General features: G+C 37.2%; 1 protein-coding gene across 10 annotated transcripts in view; it reads left to right on the plus strand.

Moving 5' to 3' along the window:
- OSBPL9 (oxysterol binding protein like 9) overlaps window positions 1–17,332 on the plus strand; it is a 62,459-nt gene that overhangs the window by 29,942 nt on the left and 15,185 nt on the right. For 5 of the 10 annotated variants that reach the window (XM_032920125.1, XM_032920126.1, XM_032920127.1 and 2 more), the window contains 4 exons: window positions 4,992–5,087; window positions 7,121–7,172; window positions 12,326–12,355; window positions 13,229–13,279. In XM_032920125.1, coding sequence (XP_032776016.1) covers window positions 7,128–7,172; window positions 12,326–12,355; window positions 13,229–13,279 — 126 coding nt within the window. In that variant the 5' untranslated portion in view covers window positions 4,992–5,087; window positions 7,121–7,127. Of the gene's footprint in view, window positions 1–4,336; window positions 4,403–4,991; window positions 5,088–7,120; window positions 7,173–12,325; window positions 12,356–13,228; window positions 13,280–17,332 lie in introns of those variants that run through there. The other 5 variants (XM_030495401.1, XM_030495403.1, XM_030495406.1 and 2 more) reach the window with 2 other exon arrangements.

Consider the following 17,332-nt stretch of genomic DNA (forward strand, 5'->3'; position numbering starts at 1 on the left):
ATGTCTTTTAGGACCACAGTAACTTTCTTCTTTGATCTGACAAGTGGAAGACTGCTGTTAAAATACGAATCTACCTAGAGAACACCACTAACTATATTCTTGTTCAGTAAAAAGATTGAACAAATCTTAAATGGCTGACTGTGTGCCTGTACTCTGGTAGTGTTAGGATCCTGCCTGTAGGAGTCATATTCACCCTGAACTGGAGGGATGAGCATTGCTTTGGAGGGAAAGAGGGGTTTTGTTTTTTTCCCCTCCCTCTCCTCCTTCCCCCTGTTATCCAAAGATTTCACACTCATTCATGCTTTAATCCCATGTCTTGAAATGTACTTTTCCCTTCTGCTGTTCTAGATGCTAGAGCATCTTCGTGTCTTAAAGTGGCAACTAAAGATGCTGTTGAGAATTGCATAAAAGACAACTAACTACTGACTTGATTTAAAAAAAATAAAAATACAAAGCTGAAAATTGCACATTCCACAAATAAGATGTCTTTCATGCTTTCTGACTAGATATGACAGTGATAATCCACATTAGAGAGTCTTTTTAAATGCTTGCAGGCTGCAAAGGATTTCCTACCGAAAACCTTTCAGGTAATGCCTCAAATTATTTCTGCCTCTAAGAGGGCTCCCTGTGGAGACAAAGGGACTGAAAGGTAACTAGATAACCTTCATAATTTAAACAAGGTATTTACTTCAAAGGTAGCAAGTAGCAGGGTAAGAAAATGATACTTGAAGAAGTGGATCTGGGATGGTTGCTTTGAAGGGTGATACAATGGCTTAAATATGAAGAGTTACACCATGGCTTCACCAGTACTTAAGAGTTGGTACTGCTGCTGGAAGAAATCCTGTGTCACTGCTTCAGCAAAAGGGAAGAGGCAGTATGTCAAGAACAGCTGAAATTGGAACTGGATTCAGATCTGGCCAGTCCAAAACTACTTTTGCTGCTGCCCTCCCTTTCTGAGTTTAGTTTTAACCTGGATTAGTTTCCACATAGAGATTTTAAACCTATTTTGAGACATTAATGTTCTGAGCTTTGAATATTACTTTAAAAATCTAGCAACGGAAAAATGATGCTTGTCGGTGCCGCAAATAAAAGACAAGAAGGTGCCATTGTTTAGTGTCCTTACTAGTCCATTTGTCATTTTCCCTCAGTTTTCTGTCAGTTTTTCTCTATTTTTGTAGGCAGTGTCCTACTTGACAGAATCAAACATGCTGTAGGCAAGGGGTATGTTTCTGATGAGGTATTGTGGATGGAGGGAAAACACTTATTCACTTCTTTAAACTAACTGCCACAAGATTTTTTTCTGTTGCTTGGAATCCTAATGAGATGAAGAATACAGCATAAGTGTCTCAGAAAGATAAGGAAGCCTGCTCTGTACAGCTTCCTCTTTTCCTCTCGCAATACAGCTATTTTGGAAGGACAGCTCTTGTCAAGTCTTCTCTGTTGCCTCTTTCTTTTCCTTTGTTTTCCTGCCTTCATTACTGTTTGTTTTCCACAGAGGTCATTGTTATTGTAATGGTTTTATTTGCTACATATATTTGAATTTTTCTGATACGCTGCTTCTCAGGATGATACAATCTTTTCACCCTGTCCTTGCTTAGCCTTTTAAACTTTTGATATGTCCTGAAGGGGACATCCCAGAAGTTGTAGGAGAGAGGGAGGGATGAGGGAAAGAATGCTATGTTACCTTTTTCTCTTGTCTCTAGAGTTGTTCCCAATACAGGTTTCTTTGTGGGGAGGAGTCAGATATTAAATGTATTGTTTTGGAAAGTGGTGGGCTGACTGGAAGTTCAGTAAATTATTTGCTTCTGCAGTTAGTAGTAGTTGTTATTTGAGGGAAATAAAGTGTACTTACCAATAGATCTAGTTATTCAATGGAAAAACAGGTTATGTGACTTTGGATTGGTGCTAACAGAAAGAATCAGTGTGTTTCTGAAGATCTAAAGCAGTCTGGGTTCCTATTTTTTTTCATAATTTGAATATACTTGTATTAGACTCCCAGCGTAACTTCAGCTGGAGAAGACCCCTCGAAGTCACCTAATCCAGGCTCCTTCTCATTGTGAGACCAACTTCTTCCAGTTGGATCACATTGTCTAGGGTCAAATCCAGTTGAGTTCTGAATTCTGCCCTCCAGGGGTGGAGGCTCAACAATATCTGCAGGCAGCCTCTTTTGTCAGTTTATGAATAGGTGAGCAGCATATAATACAAGTTCTTCATAAAAATGTGATTGCTGGTTCAGGTGTGCAGGTTCCTAATTTACCTGTTCAACAAGCTGCTAAATGCCATTCTAGTGACTGCTTACCTGATTCTTTTGAAGCCTGGTTTCCTACGTCAGGGGAAGGAAGAAAGCGAAAGGGTCCCCTTTTCGGCTCTACTGTGTCTTTGGGTGATCAGATAATGAAGAAATAAGGATTTATTATGCAAATCTGTGCTTTGTATATCTGTTGTTTCTAAATTACTGCTGGGTTTGAAATGGATTGATTTTTAATTTTTTTTGCTGTTTATACAGTGTTTTCTTCTGTGCTATTGGTAATCTTGATATTTTTAACTTTCCAATTATCTTCTGGTTTTCAATTTTAAAACTATGAGAGAACTTACAGTTATTAACTTAATCTCATATAACACAGACTAGTAAATTTGCTCAGTAGGTTATCAAGTTTCATCTTAACTGTCCTTATACAAACCAAGAGCAGTTACACCCATTGAAGTTTTAACTTTCTAACTTTTTAGGTCACAATTTTCGCCCTGTGTTTGATGTGGATGTCTCCTCAGTTGTAACACTACCTGTTTTAATCAGCTTTTCCCTTAGTGCTAAGAGGCTGAAATTGAAGAATGGCATTTTATCTTTAAGCCACCACTACAAACACCAGATTGTTGCATATTAGTAGCTGTAGACTGATGACTGAAATAAAAAACAACATTCTGATGCAGCATACAGATAACTTCCACCATAAATATTCCTGTCTGCAGTATCTTCAGCAGAAATTTTGTCTATAGTTCATGCAGTTTTGGTGTATGAAACCTGACCTCCAGGTTTTTTTAACTGAGTGTGCTAGACAATTTACTAAAATTATGGTATTGGCTGCTAGCTGTGTGGACAATTCTGTTTCCAACAAGGAAATAGAATACTAATTTCATATAGTTGCAGATCTAGTTTTGTTGTAATTTAAACTTGACTGATTTGAGGGAGTGTCAAAAGTTTCTTGGTTGAGAGGATGCTCCCTTCTGCGTATTAATTTCTTTTTGGTAACTTGTTACACTGAGTGGTTTTTGTCTTCTCTTAAATTTTTCAGCATAGTCAAAATAGTTGTTTTCTTCTTCTCCCTTCTCCTTGTTTCAAAATATTATTCCTAAATTTGTCCAGTGTGAGCTGTCTAATACAGGGTGAACTGTATTCTTTTCATGCTGGTTTACAAACTAATCCGTGTTGACAGATTTACTCACGTAGAATGTTGTCAAGATCTGGGTGTTCATAGCAGAGTTTTCAATTTGGCAAATGAACAAATCTTCTATGGTCAGCAGATGGCTTTATGGTTTAGGGTGCGCGTGATACTGCACACACAGCTTGACAGGCGTAAGAGCAAGTCATTCCTCTTGCACACAAGTGTTCACACCTCTGAAGAGCTATCAGTGAAGCTTTTAATATGATGACCCATTATCGTATAAGAATAAAAGAAACTATCTGTTTTGACAGAGAAAACATTATGTTGATATGGAATTTTGCTAATACAAGATTTTACAAATATGGACTGCTCATCTTCCCCCATATTAAATGTATTTTCCACCACTGGTTTAATCTTTATGCATTCAGACCTTGAGATTCTCAGCAGTCAAGCCAGCACAGTTGATGGTTTCGTGAGAGTTCGAAGTGAAGATGTCATGTTTTAGATTAATGTGAATATGGGTGGAGGTATTTAGGCTAGCAGGAAAGGGAAGTCTTGTCATTGCTGGATGTTCTCAGGATTATGTTTCTGTTATAACTGATGTTTGCTTCTTTATCCTTCATGGGGTTTTTTTTCCTCCTATATATTTAACTTGCATTGCACAATTTTCTTAAACTGGGGGTGCTTCGATATTTGTTTTGCAGTTCCATTTGCCTTAAAGGTATTTTATAAACAAACCTGAAATGTATTTACATAGCACATGTGGATGAAGTCAGAAGTAATCAATTCCAAGAACCTTCTCTTTTCTTTCCTGTAATTAAAGATGTGGTGACCCAGAAGGAGTTTGTTCAGGTCTTTATATACATGGTTTATCAGTTTAAAGGTAGGGATTATCTTATATGCAGAAGTGGGCTTTGAGTCTTACATCATGAAGGGAAACAAATTTGCAAGCAAGAAAATATAAAACTAATCATTCTCATGGCACTAATACTTTGTCCTTGTTGGGATATGTGCAACAAAATGTAAGAAATCAAGTATAGTGAAAAGGATGCAAATCATCATAACTATAAGGGAACTAGGGCAACCAGAAATAATAATTATGGAATTTTTCAGCTCAAAGGTGGGTCCATATTTAAGAAGAGATTTAGCACTTGGTGGTTTAGTTCTTTGCTGAAAAGCTGTGGGTTGAACAGTATTGTCTGAGCATGGAAAGCGCAGTCCTCCAATTGGGTTTGGTTTGTCTTCCTTAACTGAAATGTAAGAATACGGAATCGCAAGACAGTCTTCAGAAAAACTTGAATTCTCCTTTATATTTTCCAAAGAAGCTTTAATTAGTGTAATTTAAGGGGATTTGTTCAATCAGAAGTAATGAAATACTCTAGTGTGTGATGATTATACTGCCACTGAAAATGTGTAGCAGTTTACTGTTGCTGATTTAGCTGCAAATAGAAGGCAAATGTCTTCAGCTCTGTGCCTGTTTTTGCACATGGCAGGATGAGAGGCAAGGCATCATTTTATCAGTCAGCTGGCAGGCAAAAAGCATATTTTTATCTTTCTTTTCCTCCTCTGAAACTCTAATTATATATTTGATTTCTATTTATTTATATCTAGGGTGTGGATTCAGGATTTGTTCCCAGCGTTCATGATTTTGACAAGAAACTTACGGAGGCTGATGCTTACTTACAGATCTTGATAGACCAATTGAAGGTATGGTCACCAACTGGTGTATTGGGAGTCTGCTTGTCAGCATGGGTTTCGGGGTCTGGTTGAAAGGAAGGTCAACAGAGGGAGAGGGTGTTGAGGGGGAGAGAGTCGTGTTTTATGCTTAGCACTTGGTTTAGTAATTGTGGGATGCAGAGAGAGCTTATCTGGCTGAGCTGGCTGTGAAGTGGAGGAAACATACCTTTTGTTTTTACATATGAAGTCTGATGATAGATTTTATCTTCTCTTTTTCCCCAGCGTAGATGTCACATAATTTCTAACTACTGAGATAAAGAGATTTTTTACTAGAAGTAAGAAAATTAAGAGTTATAAGCTAAGGGCAGAAGTAAGCTGAAAATGCCTTTCTTTTAGGATGGATTTTGGGATTGTCAGAGCAAGAAAATTTAGAATAACTCAAACAGATTTTATGGAATGGTTTACAATGGCTGAAACATTCTCTTGTATACATAGCTTCATGGAAATGGCAGGGATAACTTAAGTTTAATTTTAACCTAATTAAATTACTGATAACATTTTAGAATTTATCTTGAGGAAAATGTTGTCAAGTAGTACATAAGGACAGTTGTACATAGTTTCAGGCTGTGTTGCAGTAGTGATAGATAATCTGTTCTTTGTCCTTGAGTAAAAACATTCTGTACATACTTTCTATACAAATACAATTCCTTTACACTTTGTATATGTATTTTAAGAGTAGGTGGGAAGGTGATGAGGTCATCTCAATACTCACCTTATTGAGAAAAACAGTTTATGCTGCTGGTTAGGATGCTTTTTCCCATGACTCAGCAGGTTAAAAGTGCTGTTAAGATTGCTTCAATTCTGCTTGTTTGGATTCTTTTCCCCTGATACAATGGGCAAGCAATGCATGTGGGATATTCAGCAAAATTCAGTTGCAGGGGAGGGCAGAGAGGGGGAAGAGCATACCAGCAAAAATGGAGGTAGGCAAAAGAGGTGCAAACAAAATTCAAAGCTAAACTGCAAGGGCTTGATCAGGAGATATTTGTCTCCCACTCTGGAGCCGTGCAGCACACTTCACTGAAGGAGGTATTTAAATCTTTACACCTTCTAATTGTTATTTCAGGCCAACTGTGGGAGTGGGGTATAGGAATTTATTAATAATGAAAGACAAGTGAATTCAAGGATGGGCAGAGATTAGTCTTTTTTTTTTAGAGCCAGGAATCAGCCCTTAAGGGAAAGAGAACACATGAGTAGGTTTTATGCAGGCAGGTGAATGAAGAACTGTAGCTCACCTACTGAAAATTACAGCCTCTTTTCTGAGCAAGGGTTGATGTAATGAACTTTTGAGCATTACCCTAAATCGAACAACTTGTTTTTAATGGCTTTTTTGCATGTGCGCTCCAAGGGTAACTTTTAACTGTTTTAGCTCAGCTTGTGTTAAATATTCATGCAAGCTTTTCATTAATTTGTTTTGCTTTGCTTAGCTGCATCGCATATTCCACTTTAAGAAAAATAAGTAGAAGTTAATTCTGGGAAATCACTGTATATCTTCCCAGGAGAAGCACTTACAAATCTTACATGATTTGAAGCATGTACCTAAATAACAAAGTACCTGGAAGGGTTGGTAAGGGTTGAGGTTGTTTTGGGAAGCACTCTATATGCCCCCAAAATCTTTGCTGAAATAAAAGAAAGGCACTTTGAGGTGTTCTGATGAGTGTCACTTACATTACTTAACCTCACCTTTTTGTTCAAACTGTGGTAGAATCGTACTAGGCTGAGCTGTGGAATTAGCCAGGGTCTGAGATCTCGTCTCTTGCAGGATGGGATAATGTGGGAAATTAGTTACAAATTTATTTTATCACAAATGCTGGAAAGAAATACTAGGCAAAAACTGCATTTGGTCATAATACTTGGATTATTATTATTAAAGACCCCAGAATACTAGGATCATATAACTTAAGTACTTACTAAATGCTTCTGGTTTTGAAATTTTGGTGTTTCTGACTGATTTTATATGGAAAAATAACACTTCCAGTATTTTCACAAGTATCTCTTTCTTTTAGCTCTTTGATGAAAAGCTCCAGAACTGCAAAGATGATGAACAGAGAAAAGCAAGTACATTTTGTCTTAAATATTGCTTATTTTGCTTAATCAGAGGGTTTTGTGCATCAATATAGTCTATAGAAATTTAAAGTACAGTTCAAATTCATCAAGTTGTTGAAATCACTTAGAGCAATTTGAATAACCGATAACATTATTCGTGATGTGAATAGGTTGCAAACAGAATTTTTAGTAATACTGGCTGTCACAACATTGAAAACAGTTTCAGTCTGTAGGAGATTATTATTCCTCTGTTATCCAGCTGTCAGAAGCATTTTTAACTTAAATTTGCTATTTTAAAATCTTTAGTAAGGTTGAATGTTTAATGTTTGTAGGAATAGCAAAGCTATTCTGAAGAAAAAAAACAACCCTAAGAATCATGTATTTCACATAATCACTCTGCATCCTGTGTAGTTCTGTGACTAGCATGCCACATTTGGAAGTCTGAGAGTACCACAGTTCATTTACCTTAGGTGAGGATGCCAGAAATGTAACTTGCTCTGTGGGGAGCACTATCTTTATAGCGAGATTTTAATTCACTTAAGTGGTGTGTGTTTTTTTGCATCCTTCCTATTCCATCTCAAAGTCAAGTTCGTAAGTCAGATCACTATGTTTAAGAAAAGCTTAAACATACCTTGATGGTGTGGGTTTGGCATCAAGTATCATGCTGGTTGTGTATGTTAATTTGTGTGGTGTGAAGGAGGGATTTTAACAGTTCCTTATGAAAGGTTTGTTACTGAGGTGTTGCTTTTGTTTTCAGCAGATGCAGTAATTTCAGTATCATAAAGCAGTGGTGGATTTCATCCTAGTTCCCTCTCTCCCTCCAATTTCACTTGTGAAAAACAAGCTGGTGTTTGGTTTCAGTTTTGAAAACAGTTTGATGCTTTCTGCGATTAGTTTACTTCTTTGTAATGGCTGTGACCTTTCATGATTATCTGTCTTGTTTGATGTGTTGTGTGGCGTCTCAGGGACTTCACAAGTGATGGTCTGTCTGGAGTTCTTCTGCATGTACAGGCTTTTAAAATAACATTTTAAAGTACAAACATTCTCTGTGTAAATGTGTTTAATCTGTAGACAACTGACCAAAAGAAGAAGATCTAAAGATTTTGTATTTGTCCTTCAGTGTGTCCTAGTGGGAGGAGTTCTCCTTCAATTTTGACCTCCCTCCAGATGCTTCTTTGCAGATCAGGCAGTACTTTCTTTTTCCCTGTGACAGTGCTTCTAATCCCTGGAGGCATTCTGCATGTTGTGCTGATTTCTTTCTTTATCTCTGCAAGGTGTCTATGAAACGGGCAGATTGACTTTATAGAGAAAGCAGGAGGCTTGTTTAGAAGAGGTCAGCTTCCTCTGGTTTTAAATCTTGATGAGTGTTGCTATTACTATATTTATTCTCTATTAAAAATGAAAGACTCGGCAAAGCACTTTTTTGATCATGTCTCTTCCTGTACTAAAGCAGCTAAGAGGCTTTTGATACTGTATTGAGTGGTTTTCCTATTTGTTTATGGAAGTATGGTTCAGCTATCAGACTGTGAGCGAAGTGTAACCTCAGGATATTTCCATCCAACCCATAGTTTTTTCTTCTGAGGAAACAAGATTTGGTTATTTGAACGTTATGTGCTTCCCAGCTACCTGAGTGGTACGGCCAGACATTTATAACTGGAGCTGTTGTTCTTGCAAGTGTACAGAGCATTGGAAACCAGGACAGCTGGTTTTTTAGTTACAGAATATTTGGGGTTTTGAAGGTAATGGTATAGAGTGTAGGTGTTCCCAGATGCTTTAAGATCTCTTGGGTATCTTTGAGACATGATAATCCTGTTGAACTTGGAGGAAGACAGCACAGGTGTAGACTTGATGAAATCTGGAGACAGAAATAGTGATTATCATGAATTCCCTATGTTATATCGATACCCCTGGCAGAAGTAAAACTACACTACTGTGTAGTGGGATCATTCTCTCTTGCAAGCATACTATAACTAGCAGTGCTGCCAGTTTTGCTGAATCTACTATATCCGATTATGTGGGAAGTAGAGGAAGGTGCATGACCTGAGGGTACTGGTGTTTCAAGGTGAAGACGAGAATAGTTCCTTACTTGTCTTACAGGGTTAGCAATATTATTGGTGAGAACTTGAACTTTGCTGTTCAGTTTTATGAAACTACCTTGACAACACATATCAGGGAGAATAAAACTGTAAGCATCCAAAAGCATCAGAATAGGAAAGAGGTGTACATTTGGCTGGCTGGAACAAAGCTGACGTTACTTAACAAGATTTTGGAGGGAAGTGTAGCCTGCTTAAGCTGTTTGCTACACTACTACACAATGAGTAGTTTTTGTGAAGTAAATCCATGCCTGAGCCCATGGATTCAGGTTACATGTTAGTGATTCCAAGAATTGGCTGCTACCCCTACATGCCTCTGCTGTCCCTTTGCTGAATGAGCTGATCCCTCTGTAGTTACATGATCATTGAATGAGGCAAAAATCATGTGCAGTGAAATAAAATCAGCTCTCTATTGGTGGCTTCATAAAAAATCAGATGTCAAGAATGTGCAACAAGCAGCAAGTAGATGGAGTAGGTTCAGCAGCAGCCTGCAATTTAATTAGATTAGGTATATAGCATGTGGCTGCATTCTGCAAATGTAAGTCTGCAGGAAATTGATGTTTCATTTGAAAATATATGTATTCGTTACCTAAAACTAGGGACTTCATTGATTTTCAAAGAGTAGGGATGTTGAAGAGAGAAAATTGCGATCACTTTTAGTAGTATATTATATTCTTGGATTTTTTTTTTTATTGTTAACGTTTATCTTCAAGATACCTCTTTTTACCTGCTTCTGATTCTCCTTACAGCTTTATATTTTCTAAATTATTTATATTGCTTACTTTAATGGAAGTTTAAACGAAAGATAGTAAGAATAAAGTTACAAGGATTGTAGCAGAGCATATACATAGCAGTGTAGTTCTGTACGATTGATGAGGTGAGATACAAGCATTCTCCTAACTCCTTCTCTAGACCAACTACTCTTTTAAGCATGCTGGTTCTGTTGCTAGTGATTGCCCACTTGTTTTTCTCTCCCCAGTGTCACATCTATAGTGTGTTTGTGTGAGATCTTACAGGGAAGAGTTCACAAACCTTATTTTACATCACCATTGTGAAAAATACATTGCTTATGAAAATGCAGACACTTCCGTATCAGTGTTTGCTTAGCCCTAAAAGACAGGGCTGGTGCCCTTTAGAAGTGTTTTCCCAGGGACTGAGTCTGTCTGACTTGCCTGCATTGTTCTCATAATTTTGGGTACCTAGGAAGACAACAATATTCCAGTTCCATGTGCTGTATTCATGCAAGGTAGCTATACAGCACAAATGTGAAAAAAAATGGGTCAGTGCATACTGTTACTACACTTAAGTTGGCCAGTTCACAAAGATTTCCATGGAGGAAAAGCTAGGATTGTTTAATCTGTGGATAGGCCTTGGAAACCAGGTGTCCTGAGGTTTTTCCAATCTCAGATCTTCTGTGTCGTCTTGGACAAATTACCCTTTTGTCTGTACCTGTGTGTAAGAATAACAATGTCTTTGTTGTTTGGAAAATTACCAATGTAATTTGTAGGGTAGGGTAGAGTGTGACTGAATTACATTATATGGCCTGATATCACCTTGAGATTTTCAGCAAAGGTGATATCAGTGAAGGCAATGAGATAGCAGTTTATTTGGTCTGTAAATACTGTGTAACATGTTGGGGGAAAAAATAGGTAAAGAAAAATCAAAACTGCTGATGGCTGCCTGCAGTTGGCTATAAAGCTTTGAGACTGAATGATTTATTTCAGCTGCATAATCTTTCCTCTGACAAGATCTGTGCTTGGGTACATTGCTTATTCTGTTTTGGTGCCAAAAGGCTCAAAACTTCACTGCTGTCATATTTAAAATGCTTTGTTCAATATGTGTTGGTAAAGTTTGGACTGGAAGTATAGTAGAGACATGAAAAACAAAAAAAACCCTCCAAAAAACAATAGAATTTTTAGCTGTTGGCATATTTCTCTGCTAGCAGCAGGTGTAAATGTAATGTAACTTTTGTGATATAATATCCCTGATACACTGTTTACTACATCAGCATGGAAATTTCCAGTGGAAAAGGCTGAGGTTGGGTGCTGTTTGGCCACCTCTTGCCAATTAATCATGAAGAAAATGTGTAGCATCCTTATGAGTAGTATATAGAACAGATTATAACTGAACAAATTTTCCCCAGGTATTGTCTGGGAAGCCATCACTGCTGTTATTTTCTTTATATCCACGAGCTGAGACTTCATTCCTGTACATTTATAGATGTATGTTGCTCTCCGATAGTGTAATTTGGCTTGCAGTGCTGTGTGGGGGAGAAATAAGTTCCTTTAACCATCTTGATTATTCAAGAATCAAAAAGGCTGTGACACAAATGTCTACTTATGTTAATCAAAACACAGAGGTCCTGTAATTGAATTAATAGTGGTTCAGTGCTGAGTCCAATTTAATAATTGTGCTTTCTGCAGGCAGACCCAAGGACATCAACAGGATGCATATGCTTCTTAGATAGCACATGCTAATGTGTAGAATGGCATGCAGATGCCTTTTGCATGCCTGAAGTGCAATTCCGCACAGGAAATCTTTATGAACCAGTGTTTCTAGATAAAATTAAGTGGGCAGATTTCCAGATGCACTTTTACTTGAGGCTTAGAAAGAGCAAGAACATGCGTGCACTGTTCTTTTCTGTGATTTTTTTTTTTAAACTGTGCTTAGCTGCATATGTTTATTATACTTGAATGATGGTAATTTCAAGTAATATTGATCATTGACATGTGCCACCATTCAGTACTCTATATAAGGGTACATACTGAACTTGGAGTCTTCACACTGCATTTCATTTTCATTGATGTTATGCAAAACTGAAGTGTAGACCCTGATGCGTAAATACGTATAATGTCACTGCTCAGAAATTCCCAACCTTGTCATCTTTAAGCTGTAATTATCTTCGAGTTTGATTATGTCTTGTCAATTACTAAATGAAAATTGTGTCTATATACTGAAATAGTCTTTAACATGTTGGTTGCTTTTTTTTCCTCCCCCAAATTAAGATCAAGATACAGTGTTTGTATCGAGCTGCTGGAAATTTAACCCACTATTGTGATTTTTCTTTTACAGAAAATTGAAAGTCTCAAAGAAACAACCAGTGTAAGTTTCTTCAGTTTTTATATCTAATATATACAGATCCTGAAATTCACCTTATTTTCTTGAGAAAGTTTTTAAAGCTTTTTACAGAAAAGTGGGAATCCATATTATGTCCAAAAGTGTGATGGCAGAGGCAGCCTGTTTCTGGTGATCTGTGAATCTGATCTGTATTCAGATCTATGTCTAGCGTCACAGAATCATAGAACAGTTGAGGTTGGAAGGGATCTCTGAAGTCCAACTTCATGCTCGTAGCATGGTCAGCTAGAGCAGGTTGCCCAGGAACAAATCTAGTTGAATAACTTCAAGGATGGAGGCTTTACAACCTCCTGGGCAACCTGCTCCAGCGTCTGATCATCCCTAGAGTAAAAAAGTCTTTTCTTGTGTTTAAGGTGAATTTCCTGTATTTCAATTTGTGGCCATTGCCTGTTGTCCTGTCCCTGAGCACCACTGAGAACAGTGTAGCTCCATCTTCTTTACACCCTGCCATGCCAATCAGGTATTGATGCCCATTGATAAAGGTCTCCCCTAAGCCTTTTCTTCTCCAGATTAAACAAGCCCAACTCTCTCAGCTTCTCTTCACATGACAGTTTACTTGCTTGCAGCGCTCTTATACTTTGAAGCTGACTTCCATTTCACCCTGACAACCTTGTTGTGTGTGGCTTTTGGACACTTCAGGTTTCTACTGCTATGTTTTTGTCTCTGGAGGAAAAAAAAAGGGAAGGGAAAGTAGGTGCCCTACAGAACTGAGTGTCTGCTTAGTTCTCACCCAGTATTTCAGTTAATATTTTGTATAACTAATAAAAATGCCTGTAACATGAAATATTATAGGATAGCAATACAAATTGTTTCTTTTTCCTGTTATTTTTGTTTTCCTAGAGCATGGTAGAATCAATAAAACACTGCATTGTGTTGCTACAGATCGCTAAAGTAAGTACACTGTCAACTATTTTGAATTTTAATTATATAGCATTAATCTGTGTGGAAACAACTGAAATCTAAATGTGCCTTTTATCTGATACAGGACATAAATATGTATATTAAAAATTGGTATAAGTTGATTTATGCTGCTATTTCAATGAAGTTTCTGAAATACTGAATTGCACAGCAAACAGGCCTGTTAATGTTTGTGGTAACAGTTGTGTTGATGACATAGCTTTTCTAATGAGATACACTTTCTTTTTCAGAGATTGCTATTAGACTAAATAAGAACCTAAATGAACATAGGGGTGACAGAATAGAAACTTAACAAAACTCTTCTTCCGGCTTCATTTAAGAGTGTGACTACCAAATAGTTAATAATCTAAGCTGGTTTAGCAAGGTTTTTCTTAGGTATGAAGTTCAGGATGATGTTGGAAGTTCTTGAAGTAAGAGTTGTATTCTTTGAGAATGCAGTATGGGTGACACACTTGTACTTTGCCCTTAAATGTTTTGTGATTTTTTTACAATTTAGTGAGATCTGGATTTACTTTTTTTTTTGTCAAGTTCTGCCCTTACAGGCCTTCACATACGGTATTTAGGATACGTTAATTATGAGCTGCTCATTTATGTCTTGCAACCAAAGTGAAGGAAGACGGTGTTTTGCGAAGACATTAATTTATGGTGCTTTCAGAATTTAAGGCTGAATTTAATCAGAACACATTCTCATTGATTCAGAAACAGGCGTAGACACTTCACTTTTTTTTTTTTTCTGTAGTCTAGAACAACTTTTCTTTTTGCTGTAGCTCTCAGATCCAATACCGCTGTTTGGCTTCCTTCTAAATGCTAGATATATGTTACAAGATTTTGAGGCCAGTAAAAATTGAACTGTTTAGAACCTCGCAGGATCAGAAGTCATTCGCTAAAAGAATCAGTGAATATTTTGTTAAATCAAATTTCATATCAGTAGCTTAAAAATTCTGAAAAAAAGATTGGTAAGGTAACAGGTTTATACAAAACTAATACAGAAGTAAGGTACATTGAAATAGTTAGCCATGTGAATCTAGAGCTTAGAGCAGTCTTTGTTTAACATGCAGTGATACTATTTGAGTCCTTCACTGTAGGAATGGCAAGAAAAGTGTTACGAATACGTAACAATTTGCTGTTATTTAGTACTGGGTATAGTTAGAATTGTTTTAGTACAATGAAACAGGTAGACTGTGTGTCATTCTTTGGGGATTTGATGGAGTCAATTATAGATAGTTTAGATGGTTTTCTACTAGTTTTCTCTCACTGCTATATGTGACTTGCTCTATTAAGTTAGCTGTTAGAGAAACTTTGTACAACAAAGGACTTGCTTATTTTTTGTTAGTTACTCTACAAGTTCTTTTCATAGAGGTTTAATTCCTACCAATATTTTTCCCTTTTTAACAAAGCTCTGCTACGTGATCAGAATTATAATCTGCTTTTCAGGTTCTTGATCGAAGCTGCTAATAGGTGGCTGAATTAGTTTTCTCGCATCTGTTAAATATCAAATTCCATTTCTGTTATGTTAAGTTTTTGGGGGGATAGACAAATATGGTTGCTTATCTTGCACTGATGCTAAGCATATTTTCAAGTTGGTTAGATGGTTTGCTGATAATGGTCAAAACTGAACTTGTAGTGGCAGATGTAGCCATTTTTTCAGTGCTTTACTGCTCCAACTACCATGTAAGCATAAAGGTAGGTGGAATTCGCATCCCCCTCCCGATGCTAAGACTTGCTTTCTGTTACACTAGATCAGACAGACCTTGAAGTCCTCCTTTCAGTGCCAGTAAATATTAATCAATGTAGATAGATGGGCTTATCCATTGTAGAGTGGGGTTTTTTGGTTTTTTTTGCTAAACCATATCTAAAGCTCTTGTGGAGCTATTGAAGATAAGGTGATTTCAGTGAGTGGTTTATGTGCAGCTAGTTGGAAGATGTTGATAAACATGTAGTGAAAAATACCCTCTTGAGTCTTCCCACTGTTTTAATAACCTTTACTCTGCTTCATCTCTTCATCTTCTCTCTCTCTCTCTCAGGCAACTGTACTTGTTGACTACATGGCAATTCTGTTCCCCCCTGTCTTTTCTATACAGTGTGTTGGTATCCTCTTTTCTTACTGCTGTAGGGAATTAAGAATGCAGGGGGTTTTAGGGCTTTTTTTGCAGTTCTGTAAGTTGCGTGTGTATGAAGCATTATATATGTAAATGTGTATTGTGTCTGACTGATAGCTTTCTGTCCTCCAGTATAGAACCTTTAAAGATTCTGCAAGGTTTTTTTTCCCCAAAGCTCTAAGGCAAGTATGGCTGCTGACTTACCCTGCTGAAAATAAACTATATTAACACCACCCCTGCACCCCATTTTTACTTCTACAGTGCCTTGCTCATTAGGAGACAGACTTCACAATTACCTTCTGGTTGTCTGTGTACATTGAAAATCGTTATTCTCTCTGTATGCTCAGAACATAGAATCATAGAATCAGTTTCAAACACACAGTCATGCAAACCTGGTTTTTTGGGTGTGTTTTGGAGGTTTGGTTCTGTTTTGTTTTAACTGTGTGTTAAGTTGAGCTGTTTCATGGACTCTTAAAACAACCTGCCTTAGGACTTGGATAGTTAAATTTTCATTAAAGTTACTCATAAATCAAGTGTATAATCATGCCACTTGTACTTGAGGTGACCCAAGGCATTTTCAAAACAATGAACTAAATGCCAGCTAAATAAGAATATGTTGTAATACACACATCACTTATCAAAAAGTAATCAAAATCAACTAAGTGGGATGGATAGGTGGAGCGTTAGACTCATGTTGTCCCCTTTGCATGTATGGCAGTTGAAGATGTTCAGCTTTGCTGATATGTGTGTTCTAAAATATACGTAATGGTCTGTCATTGGTTTGGTAAACAACAGTCTTAGAAATATGTGTTTTAGGAAGTAGCTTTTATAATTCAGATACTTAGTTTTGCATCTTTGCTTTCCCATTTTCACTCCATTGTTTCTGGTCAGTTTTGCCTGCCTTCTTTCGTGGCATTTCTGCCTTCCTTACCTCACCAACATGCCACATTGCTGGTTGTGCATTACTGGGGTAGGATAGCAAGCTTCAGTACAAGTGCAGCATCTTTGTGTTTTATTTCGTAGGTCTTAGAGATGATAGCATAATGTGGGGATTTTGTATGTAAAAAATTACATATTTGGACTCAATGGTTTGCAACCCAATGGAACTCTTTGCCCTTAGTATCATTTGTGTCATAGGAAGTCTTGCTTAAGAAATGTCAGCTAGCAGACATGAAATTTGAGCAGCCTATTGCCAACTATATAACCTAAGGGAGAATGTATAAGGTATCAAAGCATACGTATGTGCCAACTTTCTTAATACTATTTACAGCTTCTTTTTTTTCTCTTGTTCCTCTTAACTTTAACAACTGGAAGTCTGGGGAAATACTCTGTAGACAAGTCCTAAGGTTTACACTGAACATTGATACAGTGTCTACGGTGAACTTTGCAACAGAAGTGATTTGGCTTAGTGTTCAGTGAAACTTATACTGTTGTTGATACAGTGTTAAAACTATGTTAAGTGTAAATTGGCATTAACTTGTCTGTTACTAATGTAATTTCCCCTGATGACAGTTTTATTCCATGCATTGCCTGCTTTTTCACATATGCTTTTAGGCAAAACCCCCAAAATCCTAGATTGTAAATTAAACCATTTTTAAATCTAGTGGAAACCAAAAAGCAGAAGTTAAAAGCATTTAACATATAAAGACACTTTTGTCTTTCAAAAGCAAAAAGTGCCTTTGAAAACTTGACCTGTGTGCTAATCACAGTTCTTCAGAAACTGAGAGCTTCGTGTCTTTTGGTTTTCAGGGACTCACTGGTGCTGCAGACCATGTTTTGGGGAGCTCTGAGTTGCTTGGGAAGAACCTATGTTGTAAAGTGTAATTGTATTCTGCAGTGCAGAAAGGATATTTTTAAAGTTAGTCAAACTTGTGTGGACACATCCTCAGCAAACGCTCTTCAGAGGTGCAGTGACTATGTATAGGAT

Source organism: Strigops habroptila, chromosome 8 (genome assembly GCF_004027225.2).
Source record: "Strigops habroptila isolate Jane chromosome 8, bStrHab1.2.pri, whole genome shotgun sequence".
Taxonomy (NCBI): domain Eukaryota; kingdom Metazoa; phylum Chordata; class Aves; order Psittaciformes; family Psittacidae; genus Strigops; species Strigops habroptila.